A 25,436-nucleotide genomic window follows, 5' to 3' on the forward strand; every position below is an offset into this window, starting at 1 on the left:
CAGTTATATATACAGTAGGGTCCCGAATTAAGCGTGTTCGAATTACACGATTCCCCTTTTCCGCGATCGCTATTTTTCAAAAATAAATTTTTTTGTATCTGCGAGGCTGTTCAAAGTTCGCGAGTCAAGCACTACAAAATGTATCAAATCTATTGTCTTTTTAAGTATATTGGTAGCCCTAAATACGGTGATTTATAATAAATGTTACAAAACAATATCAACATTACATTTCATTAACATAATTTCATAATGAATAGCCTATTTAAGGATAAAATTCCACATCAACAATGAAATCAACTGTTGAATGTGCGAGTCCAGCTGACAAAATGTAAACAGAAATGTGGTTACGTTCTCGGCAATCTTTATCTTTCTCCAACCTTACGATAATTGTAATGGTAGTGTTAATGATGGTATATTAAAGCATTATTTTTGTTTAGTACAGTATATTTAAAAGCCTTATTTTTCCCTCTGGGCGTTCAAGGTTTTCACGAGTAGACTGGGTTCGTTTATCGGCAGTGAATAGCCTAAACTTCGGTAACGAGTCGTCAATATTTTGTCATAGTTTAAACAGTATACATTTGATTTGCAAACATTGGTTTTGTAGAGTAGACGGTAAAATAAAATCTAGAGAGAGAGAGAGAGAGAGAGAGAGAGAGAGAGAGAGAGAGAGAGAGAGAGAGAGAGAGAGAGAGAGATTTGATGGCAGAAATCCCTCTCTCTCTCTCTCTCTATCTCTCTCTCTCTCTCTCTCTCTCTCTCTCTCTCTCTCTCTCTCTCTCTCTCTCTCTCTCTCTCTCTCTCTAGATTTTATTTTACCGTCTACTCTACAAAACCAATGTTTGCAAATCAAATGTATACTGTTTAAACTATGACAAAATATTGACGACTCGTTACCGAAGTTTAGGCTATTCATTGCCGATAAACGATAACAAACCCTTTAATGCAAACTAACTGTATCCTTTGATATTCCTCTATATTTATCACGAATTCCTTCTATACCTCCTCAGACACTCTTATTTCAAATATCTAAATTATTCTTATCACAACTAACACCATCTAGTCATTTTCATTCCATTATATCTATTATTCCTCTGGATCTTATTCCCTTTCCTTATTCTGTTTATTCGATGGGATTCGTTTTTCCCTTTACCGTCTTTCAGAATCTATTTTTAGCCACTGGCAACCAAATCCCCCCTTCCCCCGTCTCCTACCGTCTCCCCTGGGAGTCCACCCAGCCTATCTCATCACTCCCCCCACCTTCATCCTCCCCTGTTCTAGGTCTGTAACCTTATGCGTCATAATATCTCTCTCTCTCTCTCTCTCTCTCTCTCTCTCTCTCTCTCTCTCTCTCTCTCTCTCTCTCTCTCGTTATACAATACTTACAAATAGATGAAGAAACCAAAATCGGTTTTCTTGAAGTGTCAATTAAATACAAAACGAAAAAATTATACCGTGTATACATCCATTTCAATCATAGCTTAAAATACGGTAACCGATTTCGTCCGCAAACCACTATTTTTTAGGAAACACCATTCTATTCCAGAAAATTTTTACTCTTTAAATGTCAATTGCGCTATAATAAAACATGTACTTATGTTGTTAAATTTCGGGTGTGTTTTAAAAATCGAGTATTGCTAACTTATTTTTGTTCTACTTTTGGCTGTGATCACATCAGCTGATGTCTAGCTTCCGCGCGAATACAATAACAAAGAATTGTTTACACCATTTCTTAACTTATTCAAACCATCTATACAGTTAATATTACATAAACACAAATGTTTTATAACCTATCATATTTATTGTTTAGTACTTTAAAACCATCTCTCTCTCTCTCTCTCTCTCTCTCTCTCTCTCTCTCTCTCTCTCTCTCTCTCTCTCTCTCTCTCACACACACACACACATCGAACGTTATAGCGGTAACCTAATTGTTCGGTGACTTTAAAAATAGGCCTAGTACTTTCTTCTTTTACCTTTTTTGCATATGGATCCATAATTGAGGTGGGTACAAGTTGACTTATAACTGAAGTTAGGAAAAGTATTTTGGATATGGAAAGGACAATTATCTTTCGTAACAGTTTAGAATTATCGTAAGTTATCACTCTGTCATTAGCGGCAGTTTGCTATTGTGGATTAAACGCATAAGGAAAAAAAAATTTCCAGCTTTGCTACGAATTTAGGAATTTATATAGATACGGTAAGTAAAATATTTGCAATAACATAATGTTTACTAAATGTTTGTAATATCATTAGTTATGACTTAGATCATGTGTGTTTAATGCATTCGTTTGTTTATTATGATCGAAGATGGAGCGTAAACAAATGGAAGGTTTCCGTTTCAGGCGGCATCATAAAGAAAAACATTTCATAAATGGCATTCATTTCATTTATTTGAAAGTTCTAATAAAAAATAATTAGAACATTGGTAATAACAAATTCAACATATAATCTATACTTGGTAAAATTGCTGTCAATTCCAAAACACAGATGTATAAATGCGTCTGTTTCTTCGTTGTGATCAGAGATAAACGTAAACAAAACATTGGTTGTCGTTTTCGATTGTGCTTTTTAGCGTGTTTAGGAAACGCATGATATAAAATCGCCTTTATTTTGATAATTCTGGATTTTCAATCATACAACAAGCTAGTCTATAGAATGATGGTTTTGCTATTCACCAGTTGTATTATACAATAGATATGACAAACATTAACATTTGTCTGTATTTTGGGTTGTGTTATAACGGGAAATATATGGTGTTTACACCTATCCTGGTTGTAATTTTAACCATTTTTCCAGTTATTAGAACTTTTAAGTATATTAAATGTTTTATTTATTTACAAGAACAATTTGATATTATAAAGAAATACAGTATAGTACAAAGAAAGTATTGGAAATGGGTAGTAAACACATTTGAATAGGCAAATTGCTGGTTGCCATGGCCGCAATGGAATTATTTCTGTTAGTTGTGTTTCGAAATTCGCGATTTTCCATTTACACGAGGTCATTAATCGACCAAATTCTCGCATAATTCGGGACCCTACTGTATATATAGCTGATTCACACATTTGGAGGAGGGAAACAGACAGTAAACATCGTTGGGGAAACAACAAAAGAGTTGTAGGAGATAAAAATACCTTGATTCCTTGCCTGCTAAGGTAGCTGATTTCAAAGGTACAGCCTCTAGAGTCGCTTTCCCTTACGAGTGTTTATCCAGGAGTAAGCCTGCAATGCTGGAAAAAACTCGATCGAGTCTGTCAAAGGGATAAGACCAACAACTTGACTAGACTTCAGAAACTACCTTCGCCCCATATAATAGAAAATGCAACCTTACTAAAACTAACCACCTAACCCTGCAACATAGACATAAACTATCTATCTAGACTGAGGGAACCGTACCAGAAGACGAAGTCCTCAGACTATCATAAAAACACAAACCCTCATACATGCATATAAACTAAGGTTGAGTGGGGTTATTAACTCCTTTGCCTAATACAGAAACCGCAGCTATGTATGGGCCCAAAGTATAGCACTTGCCAAAGTCTACTCTCACCTCTCTAAGTTAATGAGAAGCGAAGACAGAGTTGCTCCTCCAGAAAATTGCATCCATGAATAGCCTAACTAACATATATTCCTGATATGCCAGAGAGGTAGCAATGGCCCTCACTTCGTGAGCCTGTAATTTCAACAGGGCAAAGTGTTCCTCCTCACACAAGAGGTGGGCTTCCCTAATTTTTCCCTCAGGAAAAAGGACAAAACATTCTTAGACAGGGGTTTTTGGTAGATCTTTCACTGAACACCATAACTAGTTGGATGCACAGCTCACGTTCATAGTGTGAGCCAAAAAAGCTTTGAGGGACCTAACTGGGCAGAGAAGTCTTTCCTTCTCTTGACCCACCAGGTTCGTAAGGTTAATGACATCAAACGTCGTAGGACAGGGTTACGAAGGGTTCTCGCTCTTTACGAGAAAGATGAACCTTAAGGCACAAACTGCCCTATCCTAATTGAAGCTCACTCTCTTCTCAATCGCCTGGACTTCGCTGACCTTTTGGCATTCGCTAGAGTCATAAGGAAGAGGGTTTTCTTTGTTACAACTCGAAGAGAGGCTAGCGAGATAGGTTCAAATTTCTTGGAGCACAGAAACTTAAACACCACATCCAGGTTTAAGAGTACTGTACCTATTACATCGTCTGAAAAGACCCAATGAGGTCCTGCAAATCTTTATTTTGGGACAATTCTAGGCCTCTATGCCTAAAGACGGCCGAGAGCATACTGCTGTATCCATTGATGGTAGATACAGCCAGCTTAAGCATCTTGTCTGAGGTACAAGAAGAAGTCTGCAATCTGGCTCAGAGAGGTAGTGGTTGAGGAAAACTTGTGCTGCCGGCACCAAGCTCTAAAGGTCTCCCACTTAGATTAGTAGACTCTTGTGAAGAGATCCTCCTTGCTCTCATGATAGCTTTTGTCGCATGTGCCGAAAAGCCTCGAGATCTGACAAGCTTCTAGTCAGTCTGAAGGAAGTCAATTTGAGAGCAAGGGGGGTTTTATGATACCTCTCGAAGTGGGGCTGTTGAATTAGATCTGGACTTGCCGAAGTCTTCTTGGGAAGTCCATCAACATGCCCATCACTTCCGAAAACCATTCCCTTGCAGGCCAGAATGGAGCCGCTAGGATCATTCGCCCCGAATCGAGGAGAGCGAAATTCCTGAAGACCAGATTGATGATCTCGAACGGGGGCAACGCAATCATGTCCCCCCCTGTCCAATCCATCAAGATCGAGTCCACTGCTACAGCCTCCTCATCCGGGACTAGGAAGCAGCAGTAGGGGATCCTCTTCTTCCAGTTGGAGGCAAAAAGGTCTGTTACAGGTCTGCCCCACAACATCCAGAGACTGACATACTTGCGGGTTGAGAGACCATTTTGAGAGAAAAACAAGTCTCTTCCTGCTGAGCATGTTTGCCCTGATGTTTCTTGCCCTCGAACAAACCTCCTTTCTAGATCCAAGAGATCAGAACGAAGGCGTCCTTGATCTCGACATACGATTCGACTAGTGTCATCACGAAATCCTAGATTCTCATGTTCAAAGTCATGCCTCATGCTAGAACTTCGACGTTGAGCGTCCTGAAAGACGAGGCGCCGATAGTCCTGTAAGACGTGGTGCCGAAAGTCCTGTAAGATGTGGAGCCTGTAAGACGTGGAGCCGAGAGGTAAACAGAGCGAGACGCTGAACGTTCTAAAAGACGTAGTGCTGAGCGTACTGGTGTCAGAAGAGAGACTTCTTGTTGACAGGAAGACCTAATTATTTGATAGGCTCAACGTTATCTGAAAAACCAGATACAGGGATGCTCTGATTTCTCTTGAGTGCAGTATTCTGCTACATTAAGCAAAAGTTAAGTGAACAATAGAGGAGCGGAGCTGAGACCGAAACACACGGCCCGAAACTGACCCATTCTACACCCGTTCTTTCTTGTAAACAAACCTCAGATAAAGTTTGATTGCACAGCCTGCCACTTAGACTCCTCTCTAGAACTGGGAGAGAGAATCGTTGTAGCTAAAAACTAAAGGAGGTTTCCCTATAAAAGGAAAAAGTAATCCTCCTTCAGAAGAAGTATTGACCAAAGGTCTGCTCCCCTCTTCTCCAAAGATTTTGATGTCTCCATGGAGAACTTTGACTTCTGAACGAAGGCATAAAGAGCATTTATGTCCAGAACCGGACAAAAGACTCCCTCTCCCAAAAGAGAGACATTGAAGTTGCAAAGTCGGTTAGGCAGAAAAGTCTTATCGGAGTAACTAACAAAGGAGGATTCACTAGGAAAAAGATTTCGCATCCATCCTTAGTAAAAACACGGACCGAAGGTCTGCTCCTCTCCTCTCCCATGCTCGCCAGAAGAAGCCAAATCTGGCTCCTACTGTTGTTAGTTCGGTTAGAGAAAAAAGCATGCAAAAAATCTCTTGCTGATTAAGACACCAAAACCTGTCTTTGACCAACTCTTGAGGGAGGGGAGAGAAAGAAAAAAGGAGAAGTACGTACCTTAATTATGACCTCTGATTTCAAAATTATCCAGCCTCATTGCCTGTATTCCTTAAGAGACTCAGCAATCCACCAAGGGGGTCGTAAAAAATCTCTGTGGGGCTGCCACAAGGTCTTCGACCTAAACGCGGCTAGACCTCCACCCTTGCTATCCTGGCCTATCTGATAAGGAAGCCGGCATTATAGGTTTCTGTTTTAAGAAATAAAAATTAATATATTCTTAAAGCTCCATTAATGACCACGTGAAAACTCAAGAGGGTGGGGAACATGGAGAACAGAACTTAGGATGCTCTCCTTCCGTTAACCCCAAATAATTCAACAGGAGAAAAGTGATCACTAAAGTCATCCTTTGACAAAGATCTTATAAGACGTGTCGTCGCCCCGAAAGAACGAGGCGGCTATTGTCCTATCGCCCCGAAAGACGGGGCTGCCCTCGCCCCGAAAGACGGGGCTGCCCTCGCCCCGAAAGACGGGGCTGCCCTCGCCCCGAAAGACGGGGCTGCCCTCGCCCCGAAAGACGGGGCTGCCCTCGCCCCGAAAGACGGGGCTGCCCTCGCCCCGAAAGACGGGGCTGCCCTCGCCCCGAAAGATTTCGGGGCTGCCCTCGCCCCGAAAGACGGGGCTGCCCTCGCCCCGAAAGATTTCGGGGCTGCCCTCGCCCCGAAAGATTTCGGGGCTGCCCTCGCCCCGAAAGACGGGGCTGCCCTCGCCCCGAAAGACGGGGCTGCCCTCGCCCCGAAAGACGGGGCTGCCCTCGCCCCGAAAGACGGGGCTGCCCTCGCCCCGAAAGACGGGGCTGCCCTCGCCCCGAAAGACGGGGCTGCCCTCGCCCCGAAAGACGGGGCTGCCCTCGCCCCGAAAGACGGGGCTGCCCTCGCCCCGAAAGACGGGGCTGCCCTCGCCCCGAAAGACGGGGCTGCCCTCGCCCCGAAAGACGGGGCTGCCCTCGCCCCGAAAGACGGGGCTGCCCTCGCCCCGAAAGACGGGGCTGCCCTCGCCCCGAAAGACGGGGCTGCCCTCGACCCGAAAGACGGGGCTGCACTCGACCCGAAAGACGGGGCTGCACTCGACCCGAAAGACGGGGGCTGCACTCGACCCGAAAGACGGGGGCTGCACTCGACCCGAAAGACGGGGGCTGCACTCGACCCGAAAGACGGGGCTGCACTCGACCCGAAAGACGGGGCTGCACTCGACCCGAAAGACGGGGCTGCACTCGACCCGAAAGACGGGGCTGCACTCGACCCGAAAGACGGGGCTCCACTCGACCCGAAAGACGGGGCTGCACTCGACCCGAAAGACGTGGCTGCACTCGACCCGAAAGACGAGGCTGCACTCGACCGCACTTGCCCCGAAAGACGAGGCTGCACTCGCCCCGAAAGACGAGGCTGCACTCGCCCCGAAAGACGAGGCTGCACTCGCCCCGAAAGACGAGGCAGCACTCGCCCCGAAAGACGAGGCCGCACTCGCCCCGAAAGACGAGGCCGCATTCGCCCCGAAAGACGAGGCAGCATTCGCCCCGAAAGACGAGGCTGCATTCGCCCCGAAAGACGAGGCGCCGATCGTCCTGTCTTGAAAGACTTAGCGCCGAGCGTTAAGGCAAAATGATATTCATTATGCCGCTCGGCGCGTTCGGTTCCGACCAGAGGGTTCATAAGGCCGACTGGCGCTCTGGGACAAAAACCGAGTCAATGATGGTTTGTAAGCATTGATATTATCAGCAAATATCTATGACTTATAGCATTGCCATTAAAATCAAAAGAGATGCAATGCGAAACTCTAAAAGCAGTGAAAGAATCTTAACGTCCAACGCTCTTGCTTTCCCATGGCAAGGGCGAGCATTCTTGGGAACGATAATAGGAACGCTCGCGTGGGCGTTTGCTCGTGAGCTAATGCCTCTCGTTTCCTTTCGCCGATCGACGTTCCTTCTCCCATGGGCCGGGGAGCTTGGAAGAGGTCTAAGGCTAGGAAAACGACGTCCACTGTGCTGAAAGAATCCAATGCCTAATTTAGCACTGAAACTTGCACTATTAAACTCTTATACAAAAGACCATAATTAGTCCTGCCCGTTGTGAGAGAACTTATTCTTCTGCCACGGGCTTGAATGAGAAAGCAAAATCGTCTCTAGTACTTGCTATATAAACTGTAACAAAATATTTTTATAAAATATTAAACTGACATTTCCATAAAAAAATAAAGTTTCAAACATACTTACCCGGCGGTCACAAAAAGAAAAACCACCGGGCAAGAGTCGAGATTAAAAATAAATGTTGAACACACTCACCCGGTAGTTACATATAACCACCGGTAAAATTAAATGTCATAAATACCCACCCGGTAGTTACAAACAAACGCCGGGAAAGTTATACGTTAAAGATTAAAATGAACAGAAAAAGGGAAAATAAATGTAATCCACAATTAATTCAAAGGGTTTTCAAAAACAAGCGAGTTGTAATGATAAAAAGAACAGATATAGCAATAACGTATCTATATATATAAATGTAAACAATAGGAACATATAAATTAAAATACTACTCCATCCATATACCAAGGCACTTCCCCCAATTTTGGGAGGTAGCCGACACCAACAATGAAACAAAACAAAAAGGGGACCTCTACTCTCTATGTTCCTTCAGCCTAATCAGGGACTCACCGAGTTCAGCTGGTACTGCTAGGGTGCCACAGCCCAACCTCCCACATTTCCACCACAGATGAAGCTTCATAATGCTGACTCCCCTACTGCTGCTACCTCCACGGTCATCTAAGGCACCGGAGGAAGCAGCAGGGCCTACTGGAACTGCGTCACAATCGCTCGCCATTCATTCCTATTTCTAGCACGCTCTCTTGCCTCTCTCACATCTATCCTCCTATCACCCAGAGCTTTCTTCACACCATCCATCCACCCAAACCTTGGCCTTCCTCTTGTACTTCTCCCATCAACTCTTGCATTCATCACCTTCTTTAGCAGACGACCATTTTCCATTCTCTCAACATGGCCAAACCACCTCAACACATTCATATCCACTCTAGCCGCTAACTCATTTCTTACACCCGTTCTCTCCCTCACCACTTCGTTCCTAACCCTATCTACTCGAGATACACCAGCCATACTCCTTAGACACTTCATCTCAAACACATTCAATTTCTGTCTCTCCATCACTTTCATTCCCCACAACTCCGATCCATACATCACAGTTGGTACAATCACTTTCTCATATAGAACTCTCTTCACATTCATGCCCAACCCTCTATTTTTTACTACTCCCTTAACTGCCCCCAACACTTTGCAACCTTCATTCACTTGCTGACGTACATCTGCTTCCACTCCACCATTTGCTGCAACAATAGACCCCAAGTACTTAAACTGATCCACCTCCTCAAGTAACTCTCCATTCAACATGACATTCAACCTTGCACCACCTTCCCTTCTCGTACATCTCATAACCTTACTCTTACCCACATTAACTCTCAACTTCCTTCTCTCACACACCCTTCCAAATTCTGTCACTAGTCGGTCAAGCTTCTCTTCTGTGTCTGCAACCAGTACAGTATCATCTGCAAACAACAACTGATTTACCTCCCATTCATGGTCATTCTCGTCTACCAGTTTTAATCCTCGTCCAAGCACTCGAGCATTCACCTCTCTCACCACTCCATCAACATACAAGTTAAAATACTACTAAAACTAGAATTCCCATATCGTTGTTGTTGGAGAATTATAGCCAACACTTTAATTCCCATATCGAAAAGAACGCTACCAAGGCATGTTGGGACTGCATCGATAGTAACAGCGTAAATTAACCATACGCTAGTTCTATTTAATTTATAAAATTAGATCGATGATTTAAAGAACGAATACTAATTGGACAAATATTTCTTTAAAATTTTACATTAAAAGTTAAAAAACTTTTATAAGTGGAATTCCTCCCATTCTTTACATAAAAAAACAAATAAAGAGAATTTGCAAGACATACAATGAAGATTACGTCACACGACTGTGACGTCATAGAGTTGCCGGAACGTATTTCCATCATCAGGATTAAAAACTTTGCACCTAAAATATAGTGCACAAACAAAACCTCTGCATACAAACTGTGAGGATCAACCGACACTTTCGGTAACCTCACCTTGCATACATCACTCGCACAAACACGAAAATTAAGTTTTCACTCATGATAAACAAAGTAAATAAAAATAACAAAACACGATTGCCAAATCCCTAAATCAGTGTACTTCACCAAACGAAGTCCAAAAAAGCGATGAAGGGAAAATGATTCGAAAAACTCTCAATGGTGGACTGACGATGTTTTCGATCCAGCCGGCAGAGATGAACTGAAGTCTTGGACACGGGAATGGTTTCTTGTACCACCCTGTGACGGATGTGACCACCTACCTCCCAACCACCACAAGGCAGTTCCCTCGTTTTGAAAAATTCTGCCGATTTAGAGATATCAGCTATATATATATAACTGCCAGGTAAGTACTATTCATAAAAATCCAAATATCAGAAGTATTATAAAAAATTTAAACTAAATCTAAAGCCTTAAAAATTGTATATCCAAGACCTGAACGTACCTATTTTCTAACCATTGCTTTGACCTTTATTTAATTACCCTCTCTTGAAGGAGAGTGGCTTGTATCTGGATACACACTACCCAAGGATACTTTATACCTAGTTTAGTTGAACTCTATCACTGTTGTTATAAAGAGGTAAACTAATGTAAAAAGTTTAATCAATATAGATATACTGTTCATAAAAGGATTCAAAACAAACTTCTAATAAGGGAAGCTAAACTACTTTCAAATCAAGCATGTTTAATGGAGCGCCCGCCCCCACAAAAAAAAAAAAAAAAGAAAAAAAAATAAAGAAGAAAAAACAAAACTTTCAGAGAAATATTTTGGAATTCATATTTTTGAAAAATACAATCACCTAAAAATCCAACAAATTAAAATTAATTGGTTAAAAACACTGCATATCAAAGTAAGATATTCTATTCCTTCTACCTTCTGAGAGCTATAAATCTTTAATTTGTACTATCATCACTGCCTTGCAAACTTAAAATTAACAAGAACAATTATGTCTAAAAATAAATTACACTTACAATATGTTCATGAAGTGGAAATCACATAAGCAGCTATCTATTATTACAGTACAGTCAAAATGATTTAAACATATGTCTTACCAGCAGTTCTTCTTGCTCATTGATAAGTTTAAAGCATTCCTTGTTTACAGGTCCCAAATCAACACTTTTCATCTCATTTTCTAGGATGTCTGGGGTGGCATTACTCTCTGCAACACAAATATCAGTTATTATGTATAAACTTAAGACAAAATACCTGTGATACCCTTTAACTATGAAACTGGCAACCATAGACTCCCGATCTTTCCTATTTCTTAAAAATACCACTAAATACTAGTACAGTACAGGGTATATAAGCAATGAACAATTATAAAAAAAAAATTAAGAAAGCTATAAAACTTTCCGTTGTAATACTTTTAGGGCATAGAATTCTCTAATAGTTTTTAAATGAAATAAATCGATCAAAAAACACAAAAGTAGTAGGAATTTGAAGTAACCCAAAAATAACATTTATTTAATGGGGCTGAGTCATTCCCTTAAGGGTTTATCTGAAGTCTGTAGTCTGGTTAAAAGCCTGATAATAATACTAATAAATTTACACCGTTCAAAAATATCCATCAAGGTAGTTTCTTTCCCTAACCAATCTCATTACTTCCCTGACACAGTGTCCCTCAATTATTACCTTGGAGAGAGCCCTGGATCCTAGATCTCATCCCAACTTCTCATCACAATGAATAGGCATGTTAACTCTGACCAATTTTCTGTCTTCCTAGACATACATTACCAGTGCTAGTGCAATACTGTTCTGACTAACTTACCACCCGAACTCTTAGTGATCTGACATCAAGTGATTTGACACTCTACCAAATCGTAATTTGTGCTAGTAAGGTAATGGTTCTCAATTTAGTTTAACCCCTTACTGCCTTACTGGACTAATCCGAGATATCTTGTGATTAGTGTTCTAAAAATTTTAGACTTACCACAAGATATTTCATGAAAAAGTTAAATGCTAACATAGGACTAATACGAGGTCTCTTGTAATTCACAGTGTTGTTTTAAGGCTTTTCCCAGATATCTCATGCTCTACTGTCTCGTACATTTGGCAGTGATACTTGCTGCTGAAGTCGAGAATGACTTTTTCTAACACTATGTCATTAGTAGCACGTCAAATATCATCCTGGCTGCTTGTTTGTTGGTTTGTCTTTTTGTCTGGCTGGTTTTACATAACTTTGGTTGCTGTATTTGTCATCTTCGATTGTTTATGTTATATCATTGATTTATTATGTTGATGTCTCTGAACTGTTTTTTATGTCTTTTTTTTTTTTTTTTCAATTCGAGTAATCACCATTACTAGCTCTCGAGTGGTTAACATTGAGAATCTGTTTGTTTTACCAGTACAGTACTTCATTTTGTCCAATGTTCTATAATTCTGGTTGTTTTCTTTTAATTTTAGATTGTGTATAAGATATATTAATGATTTATTACATTGCTCTCATGTAATTTTCTAAGTCTATTGATTTTATTTATTTATCATCTTAGCCGAGTTATGGCAAGTTTCCATGATGACAGTGATACTGAGGATTCATTTCCTGAGAAATAAACTGAAAGGTTTATGTGAAATTGATAGAAAAAAACTTTCGTTATTCAAATGATGAGAAAAGATTTATTTGCTTATTCAAATGAAGAGAAAAAATATTTTTATCCATATGTAATGAAAAAATACTTTTATTCATAAAAATGAAATGAAAAATATATTATGTTTTTATGCAATGCATATCTTCAAAATTACTAAAACTATCCATAAGAGATATCTCATGATAGACCAAAAATAGGCATACTATAATTTGTACAAAAACTCATTAATGACCATAAAAATATCACAAAATGAGTTTGTAAAAATCACTATTTTACATAAAATAATCATGATTTTATGTTGAAATTACGTAGTATCTAAACAACATATCTTTTAATTAAGATGATAGGCATTCTTTTGAAACATTATCTTGGGTTAGAGTTCTCTTGCCTGAGGGTACACTCGGGCACACTATTCTATGTAATTTCTCTTCCTCTTGTATTGTTGAAGTTTTTATAGTTTATATAAGAAATATTTATTCTAATGTTGTTACTACTTAAATAAAATTTATTTTATCTTGTTTCCTTTCCTCACTGGGTTAAATTTCCCTGTTTAGGGCCCCTAGCTTATAGCATCCTGCTTTTCCAACTAGGGTTGTAGCTTGGGAAGTAATAATAATAATAATAATAATAATAATAATAATTAAGAGGTTAATCATATTTTACATTTCAAAGATAAAAAACATTGTCTTTCATTAAAATTTCCTCCTACTTTAACCCAGCTCATGATAACTATCAATCCAAAAATAAAACTTCAAAATGTAAACTTAATGAATGTCTTTTAATCGCCAAAAATATCACCAATGTCACTTGGTAAATTCTTAGTACATTAGTTTATTTATACAGCAATGATATCAAAACTTAACCAAATGTTTCCATCTGAGAAATAACTTTTTTTACTAATGACTTTCGTTATTTAAAAAAGCCTAAATCTTAATAACTCCTATTACAACAAAATTAGAATTACAGTAGTGTACACAATTCTTAAGATTATTCTATAAAGTACAGTATAATATACAGTATCTCACAAAAAACAAGCATAGGAACTTACGAAACGAAGTCAGTGAATTCAAAGAATGATCATAATGGCCTTCAGAAGCAAGTGAAGCAAGGGAATTCATGATGGCTGAATTGCCGTTGGAAGTTGTTGAAGGAACAGAGAGACCTGTCAATTTCAATGGGTACCATCAACATATGGCATTTTACTATATACAGTGAAGATTAAAATCATTCCTTCCCCCATCATGATAATATACAAAAAGCAAGAATTGCATAATGAATGTTCAATTCTATCACTGGTAAAAGTTTTCAAGATAGTTTAAATGCTCAGACAACTTTACAATATTGCTTTAAATAAAAAAAAAAAGAATGTGACAATCTAAAGACAAAATAACTTAAATTTCAAAATAAATAATTATTTCAATAAAATTCCCTGTAATTTATGTGCCATTCTTTTTTAATGAAAAATGTTATTTTCATTAGTAAAATAAATTTTTGAATATACTTACCCGATAATCATGTAGCTGTCAACTCTGTTGCCGACAGAAATCTACGGTCGGGATACGCCAGCGATCGCTATACAGGTGGGGGTGAACACCACAGCGCCATCTGTGGTCAGGTACTCCAGTACTTCTTGTCAACACCACCTCAATTTTTTCCTCGGTCCACTGGTTCTCTATGGGGAGGAAGGGTGGGTCAATTAAATCATGATTATCGGGTAAGTATATTCAAAAATTTATTTTACTAATGAAAATAACATTTTTCAATATTAATCTTACCCGATAATCATGTAGCTGATTCACACCCAGGGTGGTGGGTGGAGACCAGCATACATGTTAACAAAGAAGCTAAGTATCCCGTATTTTATTTTATTAGTTATTCAAAAATAACATAAAATAAATAAGTACCTGGTAAGGAAGACGACTTGAACCATTACTCTGCCTTTATTAAGTACGTCTTCCTTACTGAGCGTAGCGGTCCTCTTAGGATGCTGAACGACTCTTAGGTGCTGAAGTATAAAGGGCTGCAACCCATACTAAAGGACCTCATCACAACCTTTAACCTCGGCGCTTCTCAAGAAAGAATTGACCACCCGCCAAATCAACAAGGATGTGGAAGGCTTCTTAGCCGACCGTACAACCCATAAAAAGTATTCAAGAGAAAGGTTAAAAAGGTTATGGGATTATGGGAATGTAGTGGCTGAGCCCCCGCCTACTACTGCATTCGTTGCTACGAATGGTCCCAGGGTGTAGCAGTTCTCGTAAAGAGACTGGACATCTTTGAGATAGAATGATGCGAACACTGACTTGCTTCTCCAATAGGTTGCATCCATAACACTCTGCAGAGAACGGTTCTGTTTGAGGGCCACTGAAGTAGCCACAGCTCTCACTTCATGTGTCCTTACCTTCAGCAAAGCAAGGTCTTCTTCCTTCAGATGAGAATGTGCTTCCCTAATCAGGAGCCTGAATAGGTAAGAAACTGAGTTCTTAGACCTTGGAAGAGAAGGCTTCTTGATAGCAAACCATAAGGCTTCTGATTGTCCTCGTAAAGGTTATGACCTTTTTAGATAGTACCTAAGAGCTCTAACTGGGCAAAGTACTCTCTCCAGTTCGTCCCCCACCAAGTTGGATAGGCTTGGGATCTCGAACGACTTAGGCCAAGGACGTGAAGGAAGCTCGTTTTAGCAAAAAACCGAGCTGCAAGGAACATGTAGCCGTTTCAGATGTGAAAACTATGTTCCTGCTGAAGGCGTGGATCTCACTTACTCTTTTAGCTGTTGTCAAGCACACGAGGAAAAGAGTTTTTAATGTGAGGTCCTTAAAGGAGGCTGATTGGAGAGGTTCAAATCTTGATGACATAAGGAACCTTAGGACCACGTCTAGATTCCAGCCTGGAGTGGACAACCGACGTTCCTTTGAGGTCTCAAAAGACCTAAGGAGGTCCTGTAGATCTTTGTTGGTGGAAAGATCCAAGCCTCTGTGGCGGAAAACCGCTGCCAACATACTTCTGTAACCCTTAATCGTAGGAGCTGAAAGGGATCTTACGTTCCTTAGATGTAACAGGAAGTCAGCAATCTGGGTTACAGTGGTACTGGATGAGGAAACTGCATTGGCCTTGTACCAGCTTCGGAAGACTTCCCCTTTAGACTGATAGACTCTGAGAGTGGATGTCCTCCTTGCTCTGGCAATCGCTCTGGCTGCCTCCTTCGAAAAGCCCCTAGCTCTTGAGAGTCTTTCGAAAGTCTGAAGGCAGTCAGACGAAGAGCGTGGAGGTTTGGATGTACCTTCTTTACGTGAGGTAGACGTAGAAGGTCCACTCCTAGAGGAAGAGTCCTGGGAATGTCGACCAGCCATTGCAGTACCTCTATGAACCATTCTCTCGCGGGCCAGAGCGGAGCCAACCAACGTCAGCCGTGTCCCTTTGCGAGAGGCGAACTTCTGAAGTACCCTGTTGACAATCTTGAACGGCGGGAATCCATACAGGTCGAGATGGGACCAATCCAGCAGAAAAGCATCCACGTGAACTGCTGCTGGGTCTGGAATCGGAGAACAATACAACGGGAGTCTCTAGGTTATCGAGGTAGCGAACAGATCTATGGTTGGCTGACCCCACAGGGCCCAAAGTCTGCTGCAAACATTCTTGTGAAGGGTCCACTCTGTGGGGATGACCTGACCCTTCCGGCTAAGGCGATCTGCCATGACATTCATATCGCCCTGAATGAACCTCGTTACCAGCGTGAGCTTTCGATCTTTTAACCAGATGAGGAGGTCCCTTGCGATCTAGAACAACTTCCACGAATGAGTCCCTCCCTGCTTGGAGATGTAAGCCAAGGCTGTGGTGTTGTCAGAGTCCACCTCCACCACCTTGTTAAGCTGGAGGGACTTGAAGTTTATCAAGGCCAGATGAACCGCCAACAGCTCCTTGCAATAGATGTGAAGTGTCCTTAGCTCCTGATTCCATGTTCCCGAGCATTCCTGTCCGTCCAAAGTCGCACCCCAGCCCGTGTCTGATGCGTCAGAGAAGAGACGGCGGTCGGGTTTCTGAACAGCCAAAGGTAGACTTCCTTGAGAAGAAAGCTGTTCTTTCACCACGTGAGAGTAGACCTCCTCTCTTCGGAAACAGGAACCGAGATCGTCTCTAGCGTCATGTCCTTTATCCAGTGAGCCGCTAGATGATACTGAAGGGGGCGGAGGTGGCGTCTCCCTAACTCGATGAACAGGGCCAGTGATGAAAGTGTCCCTGTTAGACTCATCCACTACCTGACTGAGCATCGGTTCCTTCTCAGCATGCTCTGGATGCAATCTAGGGCTTAGTAGATCCTTGGGGCCGACGGAAAAGCCCGAAAAGCTCGACTCTGAAGATCCATACCCAGGTAGACAATGGTCTGGGATGGGACGAGCTGGGACTCCTCAAAATTGACCAGGAGGCCCAGTTCCTTGGTCAGATCCATAGTCCATCTGAGAATCTCCAGACAGCGACGACTTGTGGGAGCTCTTAAAAGCTAGTCGTCTGACGGAGCCGGACACAAGATCATGGTACTGCTGCACAGTCTGTGAACTGTCAACCATGGGGAAGCGAGGAAGTACAGCGACAACCCGAAGCTGTCTAGACTGTCTGGGTCGTACAGACAACTCCTTATCGGGTTGCTGAGGTTGCCGCATTGCGTCACAACAAGTCACTTCTGCTGGTTGTTGAACGTCTTCCCAGTGACACACTGACTCCGTAAACAAAAAATCCTCTAACAAGGACTAAGCTTGGACTGCATGTCTTGCAACAAAGCTCAAGGTCTATGGAAGCAGGTGTGGTAACAGACGGGGTTAGCGACTGAAGTGGAACCATTACCCTCCCTGGAAGCATGTTATGCTTAAATAAAAGTCCATAGGAGGCTAAGCAGCTAAAGGCTCCTCTCCAAATGACAGAGTCCTCAAGGGAATATCAGAAGGAGGGAGAATAGCACTTTCTCATCTACAGGAACCATATCCGAGAAAAGCTAAGTTCTCTCAGTGAGAGTTTCACTGGTGCAAAAGCAGCAGACTAGAAGGCAACGTTATGAAACTGCTTGACAGTCTAGTGAGTTGGCAACAACCAAAGATGTGACTGAGGAGCATGCGGTAAGGTATGCAGAGCATGCTGTATGCAGAGCATGCTGTATGTAGAGCATGCTGTAAGGTAAGCAGAGCATGTTGCATGGCGTGCGGCTTATGCTGCATGGGATGAGGCTCATGCTGCATGGTATGAGGCTCATGCTGCATGGGATGAGGCTCATGCTGCAAGGGATGAGGCTCATGCCGCATGCGTTGAGGAGGATGCCGCATAGTATGAGGCTCCTGCCTCATGGGTTGAGGCGGTTGCCGCATAGCATGAGGCTCCTGCCTCATGGTTTGAGGAGGATGCCGCATAGCATGAGGCTCCTCATAGCATGAGACTCCTGCCTCATGGGTTGAGGAGGATGCCGCATAGCATGAGGCTCCTGCCTCATGGGTTGAGGAGGATGCCGCATAGCATGAGGCTGCCTCATGGGTAGAGGAGGTTGCCGCATAGCATGAGGCTCCTGCCTCATGGGTTGAGGAGGATGCCGCATAGCATGAGGCTCCTGCCTCATGGTTTGAGGAGGATGCCGTATAGCATGAGGCTCCTGTGAGGTTCCTGCCTCAAGAGTTGCGTCTGCCTCAAGGGTTGAGGAGGTAGCTGCGCAGAGAGAGGCTCATGCTGTGAAGAATGCGGTTGCTGCATGCGTTGAGGCGGCTGCCTCAAAGCATGAGGTTCCTGCCTCAAGAGTTGCGTCTGCCTCAAGGGTTGAGGAGGTGGCTGCGCAGAGAGAGGCTCTTGCCTCAAGAGTTGAGGCTCTTGCCTCAAGAGTTGAGGTTCTTGCCTCAAGAGTTGAGGCTCTTGCCTCAAGAGTTGAGGTTCTTGCCTCAAGAGTTGAGGTTCTTGCCTCAAGAGTTGAGGCTCTTGCCTCAAGAGTTGAGGTTCTTGCCTCAAGAGTTGAGGCTCTTGCCTCAAGAGTTGAGGTTCTTTGCCTCAAGAGTTGAGGTTCTTGCCTCAAGAGTTGAGGCTCTTGCCTCAAGAGTTGAGGTTCTTGCCTCAAGAGTTGAGGCTCTTGCCTCAAGAGTTGAGGCTCTTGCCTCAAGAGTTGAGGTTCTTGCCTCAAGAGTTGAGGCTCTTGCCTCAAGAGTTGAGGTTCTTGCCTCAAGAGTTGAGGCTCTTGCCTCAAGAGTTGAGGCGGTTGCCGCATAGCATGAGGCTCCTGCCTCAAGGAAAGTGGAGGTTGCTGCATAGCGCTGGTACCTGGCAACTCCCAATGCGGCAGCTCACGCATGGAGGCAGGAGGAGCCTCAACATCATACGTCTGGCAGGGTGGACTGCGCAGAGGTGGAGGAGCGCTCGCAGGAGGAGGTGTGCTAACCTTCTCTGCCTGAAACTCCTGCATCAACACCGCAAGCTGAGACTGCATTGTCTGCAGCATAGACCACTAGAGTTTAAGAAAGACAACAACAAACGGAGCTACTGTCCGTTGAGACTGAGGGTCTAAAACAGCTGGTGCGGCAACAGACGGAGTTACTGCCTGTTGCGATACCACCTTGCCTCTCTGGGAGGTGTGCAGTTGTCGTACTGCAGCAAGTCCGAACTGACCCAGTGCTAATGGCACCACCTAGGAGTTGGACTTGCGCGGAAGGGACCGACTTGCACTTAAAAGCTGCAAGATTTGGTCCATGGTTTCTGCGAGAAACCTCTTCCGCAGACGAGGAATAAAAGGGCTCTCTCGTCTTTGTGTGGGTGGGGTGATCACGTCGGCTACGTGAGTTGGTTACACCCGAAACCACGGAGGGAAACGTCTGTTCGTCGATCAAGGCCTGATGAACCCATAAGTCCTTCGACGTTACTTCTCCCCTGCTTGGGAGCTTGTAAGAGGTCCCAGACTAGGCGAATAACTGGCACGAACAGACGCACCCTCGAACGCAACACTGTAACACTTTGCGCTTATCACTTTATCACTTTTGATTTTCTGTTTGCACTTATTTCACTGAACTCGAAACTTTAAGTGGTTTGTACCTGAAACACGCAATTCTATCCTTCATTAAAAGTTAGTAATTGCGAAAACAGTATTACAATGTAACAGAAAAACATAATGAAAGATAAATAATTCAGTGGCTGGAAAAGAGACTAAACACTAGATCAAATAAACTACGTTTAAAATCTCTCACCGCATAAAGTCTGAGAACAAGAATAAAACTCTAGAAACGTTTACCTTCTTCCCCTAAAGAGACTAGGGAGAAGAGCAAAAACGATAACAACGTTACCCGCTTGAACAAAACGTTTATCCTCCTCTCTCTCCCTCCGTCTCTATCTCTCTCTCTCTCTCTGTTGACTTAGAACCTGAGAGATGAGCCCAATTATATATATCGTTAAAACATATTATTGTTAAAGGAAAAAAACTGAAAGATTTCCCAAATAAAAAGTTCCTTTATTAGAATTAAAACCATTTAAGCTAAGAAAGAATGAACAAAACGATAGAATCGTTCTACTCTTACTGCAACGTGACACCGTGAATACTCTCTCTCTATCGTAACGATAGAGCGCAAGTTGAACGTTCTGAACGTCAACAACTGCAGAGACAAAACAAAACGTTAGTTCAACTTTGAAAACAGTACGAGACTATCAAAGAAATTCTTTCAAAAACATTAAAATAGCATAATATGTTAAAAGGTAAAAACGAAATGACGGGCTCAATGTTAATTAACTTCGGTTCCAAGAAAAGACCGCCTACTATTAGGAAAGGTCGATTATAAACAAATATAAAAATTAATTTTAATAAGTTTATAATAAAAGGAAGTTAATCGAAGAGGCCTATAAAAGGCGGAGAGATATAAAATAAATCTATAACTTTTGTTAAGCAAAATTAAGAAAGAGAGTCTATACTCTCTTCGACACCAACACTTCCGTCTAAGGGAAGGGTCGGCCATTAAAAGTGAAAGAGAGTTCATACTCTCTTCGTCACCAAAATTAAATAAAAAAAATTTGCTAAGCTAATGATAAAGCTTCCTGAATAGCGAAGGCTAAACTCTAGAGCAAATACATCACCAAATCGTGAGCAATAACTCCAGAATCAACAGCGTATCCATGTAGGTCTAGCCGGAGGCACGACAGAGGAAAAATTGAGGTGGTGTTGACAAGAAGTACTGGAGTACCTGACCACAGATGGCGCTGTGGTGTTCACCCCCACCTGTATAGCGATCGCTGGCGTATCCCGACCGTAGATTTCTGTCGGCAACAGAGTTGACAGCTACATGATTATCGGGTAAGATTAATATTGAAAAACTTTGACTAAAGTAGAAATATAATAATCAACCACCATAAATGAAATGTGAAAATCTTTGCCATGAAGCATGTAAAAACCCCTTTGATCCAGCTGGTATGAGGCGCTGGTAAATAGAGCGGTTGTGTAAACATCATCCCATTTTCAGCTGCCGCCATCTTGATTTCTCATTTATTCTTTAGTTGCAGCCTTGAATGGTCACATTTATTATGTGGTGAAATTTTTTGTTAAAATTTTTCTGTCAACAGCTTCATATATCAGAACCACCCTTATTGCTTGAGCATGCAATTTTTGAGGATCAAAATAATTCACATGACCTTATTCCTCCTTCAGTGGATCAGGCTATGCCAGTCCCCTACATAAAGCATATGCAGTAGCCTCTTTTAGTAATGTTCCTCCTCAGGAGAGATATAGCCAGCTCCTCCTTAGGAGAGATATCACCAGATGGCTATCTAATGCATGTTACAGTTTCTGACAAGTCAATTAATATTAACCTCTTTCAAAAGAAAGTTTCTCACTCTTCTTGAGAGAAAGCATTCAAAACTTATGGTTCAAAATGACTTGGGAAGAACAATAGCTTTTGGGAATAAATATTTGGTAGGCATTACCTCCTGACATTGGGTCATTCAATAGTTTTAACAAATATATTATAATCATAACTAAAAACTGACAAATCACCAGAAATTCATTTATAATATCTTTGTATAACAAGTTATGATGAAGGCAGTAAATACTCTTCACTTTGAATCTGACTTTCAAAATATGACCAAGGGTCAAGGTCAAGAGGAGAAGTTTCTGGAGACCTGTATACAGTAACTTCAAGAGGCTCTCCTATAGTACTACTGTACAGTGGTTGTAGCTTCCCTCATTGCCAGGATAAAAAAAAAAAGGCTGTGTTGATCCTAGATGAAAACCAACTGTAGACTGTAAAGATAGCTTTTACAATTCTGCCATTCACGGACAGGAATGTTAATCACAACCACAAAGTGAAAATAACAGACGCTCATTGGGCTCTCTCAAAAATATTGGACTTATCAGGTAACAACTCGAGTAAATACAATATTAAAGAAGTTGGACAGCTATTTGGGAAGAAACCAAAGGCTTTCCCATCACAAAAGGGTAGAAGAGACTCTATGGCTATGGTAAACAGCTCTTCTAAGAGAAGAACAATACAAAATCAAACAATTGTTCTCTAGTCTTGGGTAGTGCCATAAGCCTCTGTATCATGGTCTTCCACTGTCTTGGGTTAGAGTTCTCTTGTTTGAGAGTACAGTACACTCGGGCATACTATTCTATCTTATTTCTCTTCCTCTTGTTAAAAGTTTTTATAGTTTATATAAGAGATATTTATTTCAATGTTGTTACTATTCTTAAAATATTTCATTTTCCTCGTTTCCTTTCCTCACTGGGCTATTTTCCCTGCTGGAGCCACCGGGCTTATAGCATCCTGCTTTGCCAACTAGTGTTGTAGCTTGGCAAGTAATAATAATACAGTAATAATAATAATATAATAATAATAATAATAAAAGTGTGGATATTAAGAGAATGAGGTATGCTCTTGCACAACTTGCTGGAAAAAAATAAACACCTCGCATGAAATATACAAAGGGGTCAAGTTGTTGTCAATCTGACAGCAGTAAACAAATGTAAACAAGCATAAGCACAATTCTTTCCAGTCTTATCTTTTTAAGATATTAACCTTTGCAAATTTGATCTTTTGCATACTCATCTTTCACCAAGTGCTTATTTGGTACAGTCTTTTATATTTAGCTACAGGACTATTAGGTTTTCATTACGGTTATAAAATATTTTCTATCTTTTACTTCAAATTTATTGACATTCTGATCTAATGCAGATAATATAGGGGGCAACTATAAGGGACATGACTCCCAGACCCATTTGGTAAAGAGTACTAGTCATGGAAAAAACATACAGTTAAATGCTTTCTGCATATCAAATTGGATAGCTTATCCATGATTAACACTTCCCTTGATTTTGCTAAGCAGTTAAAGTACTATATTTACACATGCATGTGTTTTGTGCTGTTTTTATATAACATAACAGTAGTGCCTATGCATTAGATCAGGGTCTTTCCTCTATAATCCCATTAACTGTACAGCAATGACTTTTGCCGACATATACAATAGTGTACTGTATATCAATCATGCTCAAATGGCCATCAGTAGCTAGACAGTGTTTGATTCTAAAATCATACAAAAAAAATTTTTCTTACTTGCTGGAATTCTTGAAACACCTCTAGAAGTTTCTATTCCAATGTTACGTGCAACCCCTGGACCACTACTGCTTCTCGACTTTGTGTCCATCTTCTCAAAAATAATTCAACACTTTAAGCTGCCTGACCTATAATGAAAAGCAAGATTTTAGGAGTACTTAAATACATAAAGCAGACTTTGCATAACAAATAATTAAAACTACAGGAATGCTTAAGAAAAAAAAATGCTCAATACAAAACTCTATGTACAGTACTATACTAAAAAGAAAAAGAGCTAAAAATAAAAATCACATCAAACTTGCATCTTCAGTGGAATCTTGCATGAAAAGTATTCCTTTGCTAAACAACTGACCACCTCTGAAATCAAGGGAACCCTAGGGAGAACAAAACCCTATAACACGCCATAATAAAGTAGATTTGGCACTCAACTGTAATATAATTACAGTATAATACCTCTACGAAAAGAGGAAGCAAAGCTTGAGGGAACAGAAATGAGGATTCTGAGGTGGATTATGGGATTATTACTGCTTGAAATATTGGAAAATGATGAAATAAGAAGAATGAAAGACATAGTAAAGATTACAGAGGTGATAAAAGTGTCACGACTGAGATGAGGATGGATGGTGGGGAGGGAGTGAGGAGCTCCTGGCTTGGGAGGAACTTGTTAAGGGGGTAAGATCAAGGAGGTAAGAATTAGATGGTAAGATAATGTGAAAGATGATATGGAGAGAAGCAATTTTGAGGAAGAGGATACCTTTGATAAAAGGCACTGAAGAGGGTACATCAGACAACCACCCCTTAAAAGTGGGAAAGAACACTTTGCTTTAAACCAACAATAATGAATAAATGAGTCTCTTAGCGGTGAAGGCTGTCATTACTCCACCTTCCCCTTAATATTTCAAAGTGAGGGCAGCAAGACTTTGGATCATTAGCATCCCTGAACTGCAATGTCACTATTAACTTCAAAATGTTAGCACAAACAGGAGACTTTGTCAGAGATATATTTTTGCCTGATATGTTGAGCAAGTTTGAAAATTACATGAAACGTCATTAGTAAGACATAAACAAACACTTGTAGTATACAGTACAGATGTATATAAAGTACAAAACAGATAATATAAGTACAGTACTGTAATATGACAAATTTGCAATGAATTTTTATTTTTCCTAACAGTGGAGATATATTTCGGCAACAGCTGAAACTAGCCTTAAGACTTTAGCGAGGTGTAACTACCCACTGCTAGTTAGCGGGGGAAAGACCGGTCACCCCATTCACACCCAGCCTGATAACAAAACTTAATTTTGAAATTGCAGGCAAGACTTCTTGGGCGATGGGTAATGGTGGAACAAGTATGTGCAGAGAGCTCAAACTTTGTACTGTACTGTATATAGTAGTTAGGAAAAATACAAATTATTTCCAAATTTGTCATTTGGTTCAGTACGTCTTTCGCTCTTTATAGTGGAGACTCATCATTAGGTGGGTGGAAGTCCTAAACTAATTTGTAAGTTCTTGTCCCAGGATGTGCCTCTGTGCTTCACATGAGCTGTTTAGAGAGACCCTGTCACCTCGCTAACTCTTAACATCCACGAGAGGGCTAATGGCCTGAGCAATTCATGCGATAGTGCATGAATTAATCAATGTGACTTGAACAGGTAAGGGCAATCTTGGAGTTAAGCTCCATACTTAACCTAGACATCGCCAGATTCCACCTAGCTAGATCAGGGACATAACAAATACTTATGCATACATATCAGGTTACACAAGGGATAATGGCACTCACCTGCAGTCAGAGGAGGTCAGCTTGCAGAGTGCTTTGAGTGTTGAAAACCCAAGAGAGGGGAGAATGAAGAACGAAGAGGCAAGTCACTCACATATTCATTCTAGAAGTACCACCAGGAAACATCTGCCCTCAACCAACTGTTACTTGTCCTACAAGGGAACCGAGGTGTTTCCGACCACATTTTATGCATCCACCCCACTTCCTATTGAGAAGGTATCTAGGTTCCTGTAAAACCTGCGTCACAGAATACTGTAGTTCTTTTTGGACACCAGGGATATGCTAATACCCTTGACATCGTGAGTTCTGGGTCTACGGTTGAAAGGAGTGAAGTTCCGATTGTAGGGCTCGTTCGATCACCTGTCTGATCCAG

At 41.4% G+C, this 25,436-nt stretch overlaps 1 protein-coding gene across 2 annotated transcripts in view; it reads right to left on the reverse strand.

Annotated features, from left to right (window-relative positions):
- The window catches only part of LOC137642536 (zinc finger FYVE domain-containing protein 1-like), a 164,360-nt gene that overhangs the window by 123,860 nt on the left and 15,064 nt on the right, over window positions 1–25,436 (reverse strand). For both annotated transcript variants that reach the window (XM_068375172.1, XM_068375171.1), the window contains exons 2-4: window positions 23,286–23,413; window positions 13,787–13,900; window positions 11,206–11,312 (exon numbers count right to left, since the gene is read on the reverse strand). In XM_068375172.1, coding sequence (XP_068231273.1) covers window positions 11,206–11,312; window positions 13,787–13,900; window positions 23,286–23,376 — 312 coding nt within the window. In that variant the 5' untranslated portion in view covers window positions 23,377–23,413. The remainder of the gene's footprint in view (window positions 1–11,205; window positions 11,313–13,786; window positions 13,901–23,285; window positions 23,414–25,436) is intronic.

Source organism: Palaemon carinicauda, chromosome 6 (assembly GCF_036898095.1).
Source record: "Palaemon carinicauda isolate YSFRI2023 chromosome 6, ASM3689809v2, whole genome shotgun sequence".
NCBI lineage: Eukaryota > Metazoa > Arthropoda > Malacostraca > Decapoda > Palaemonidae > Palaemon > Palaemon carinicauda.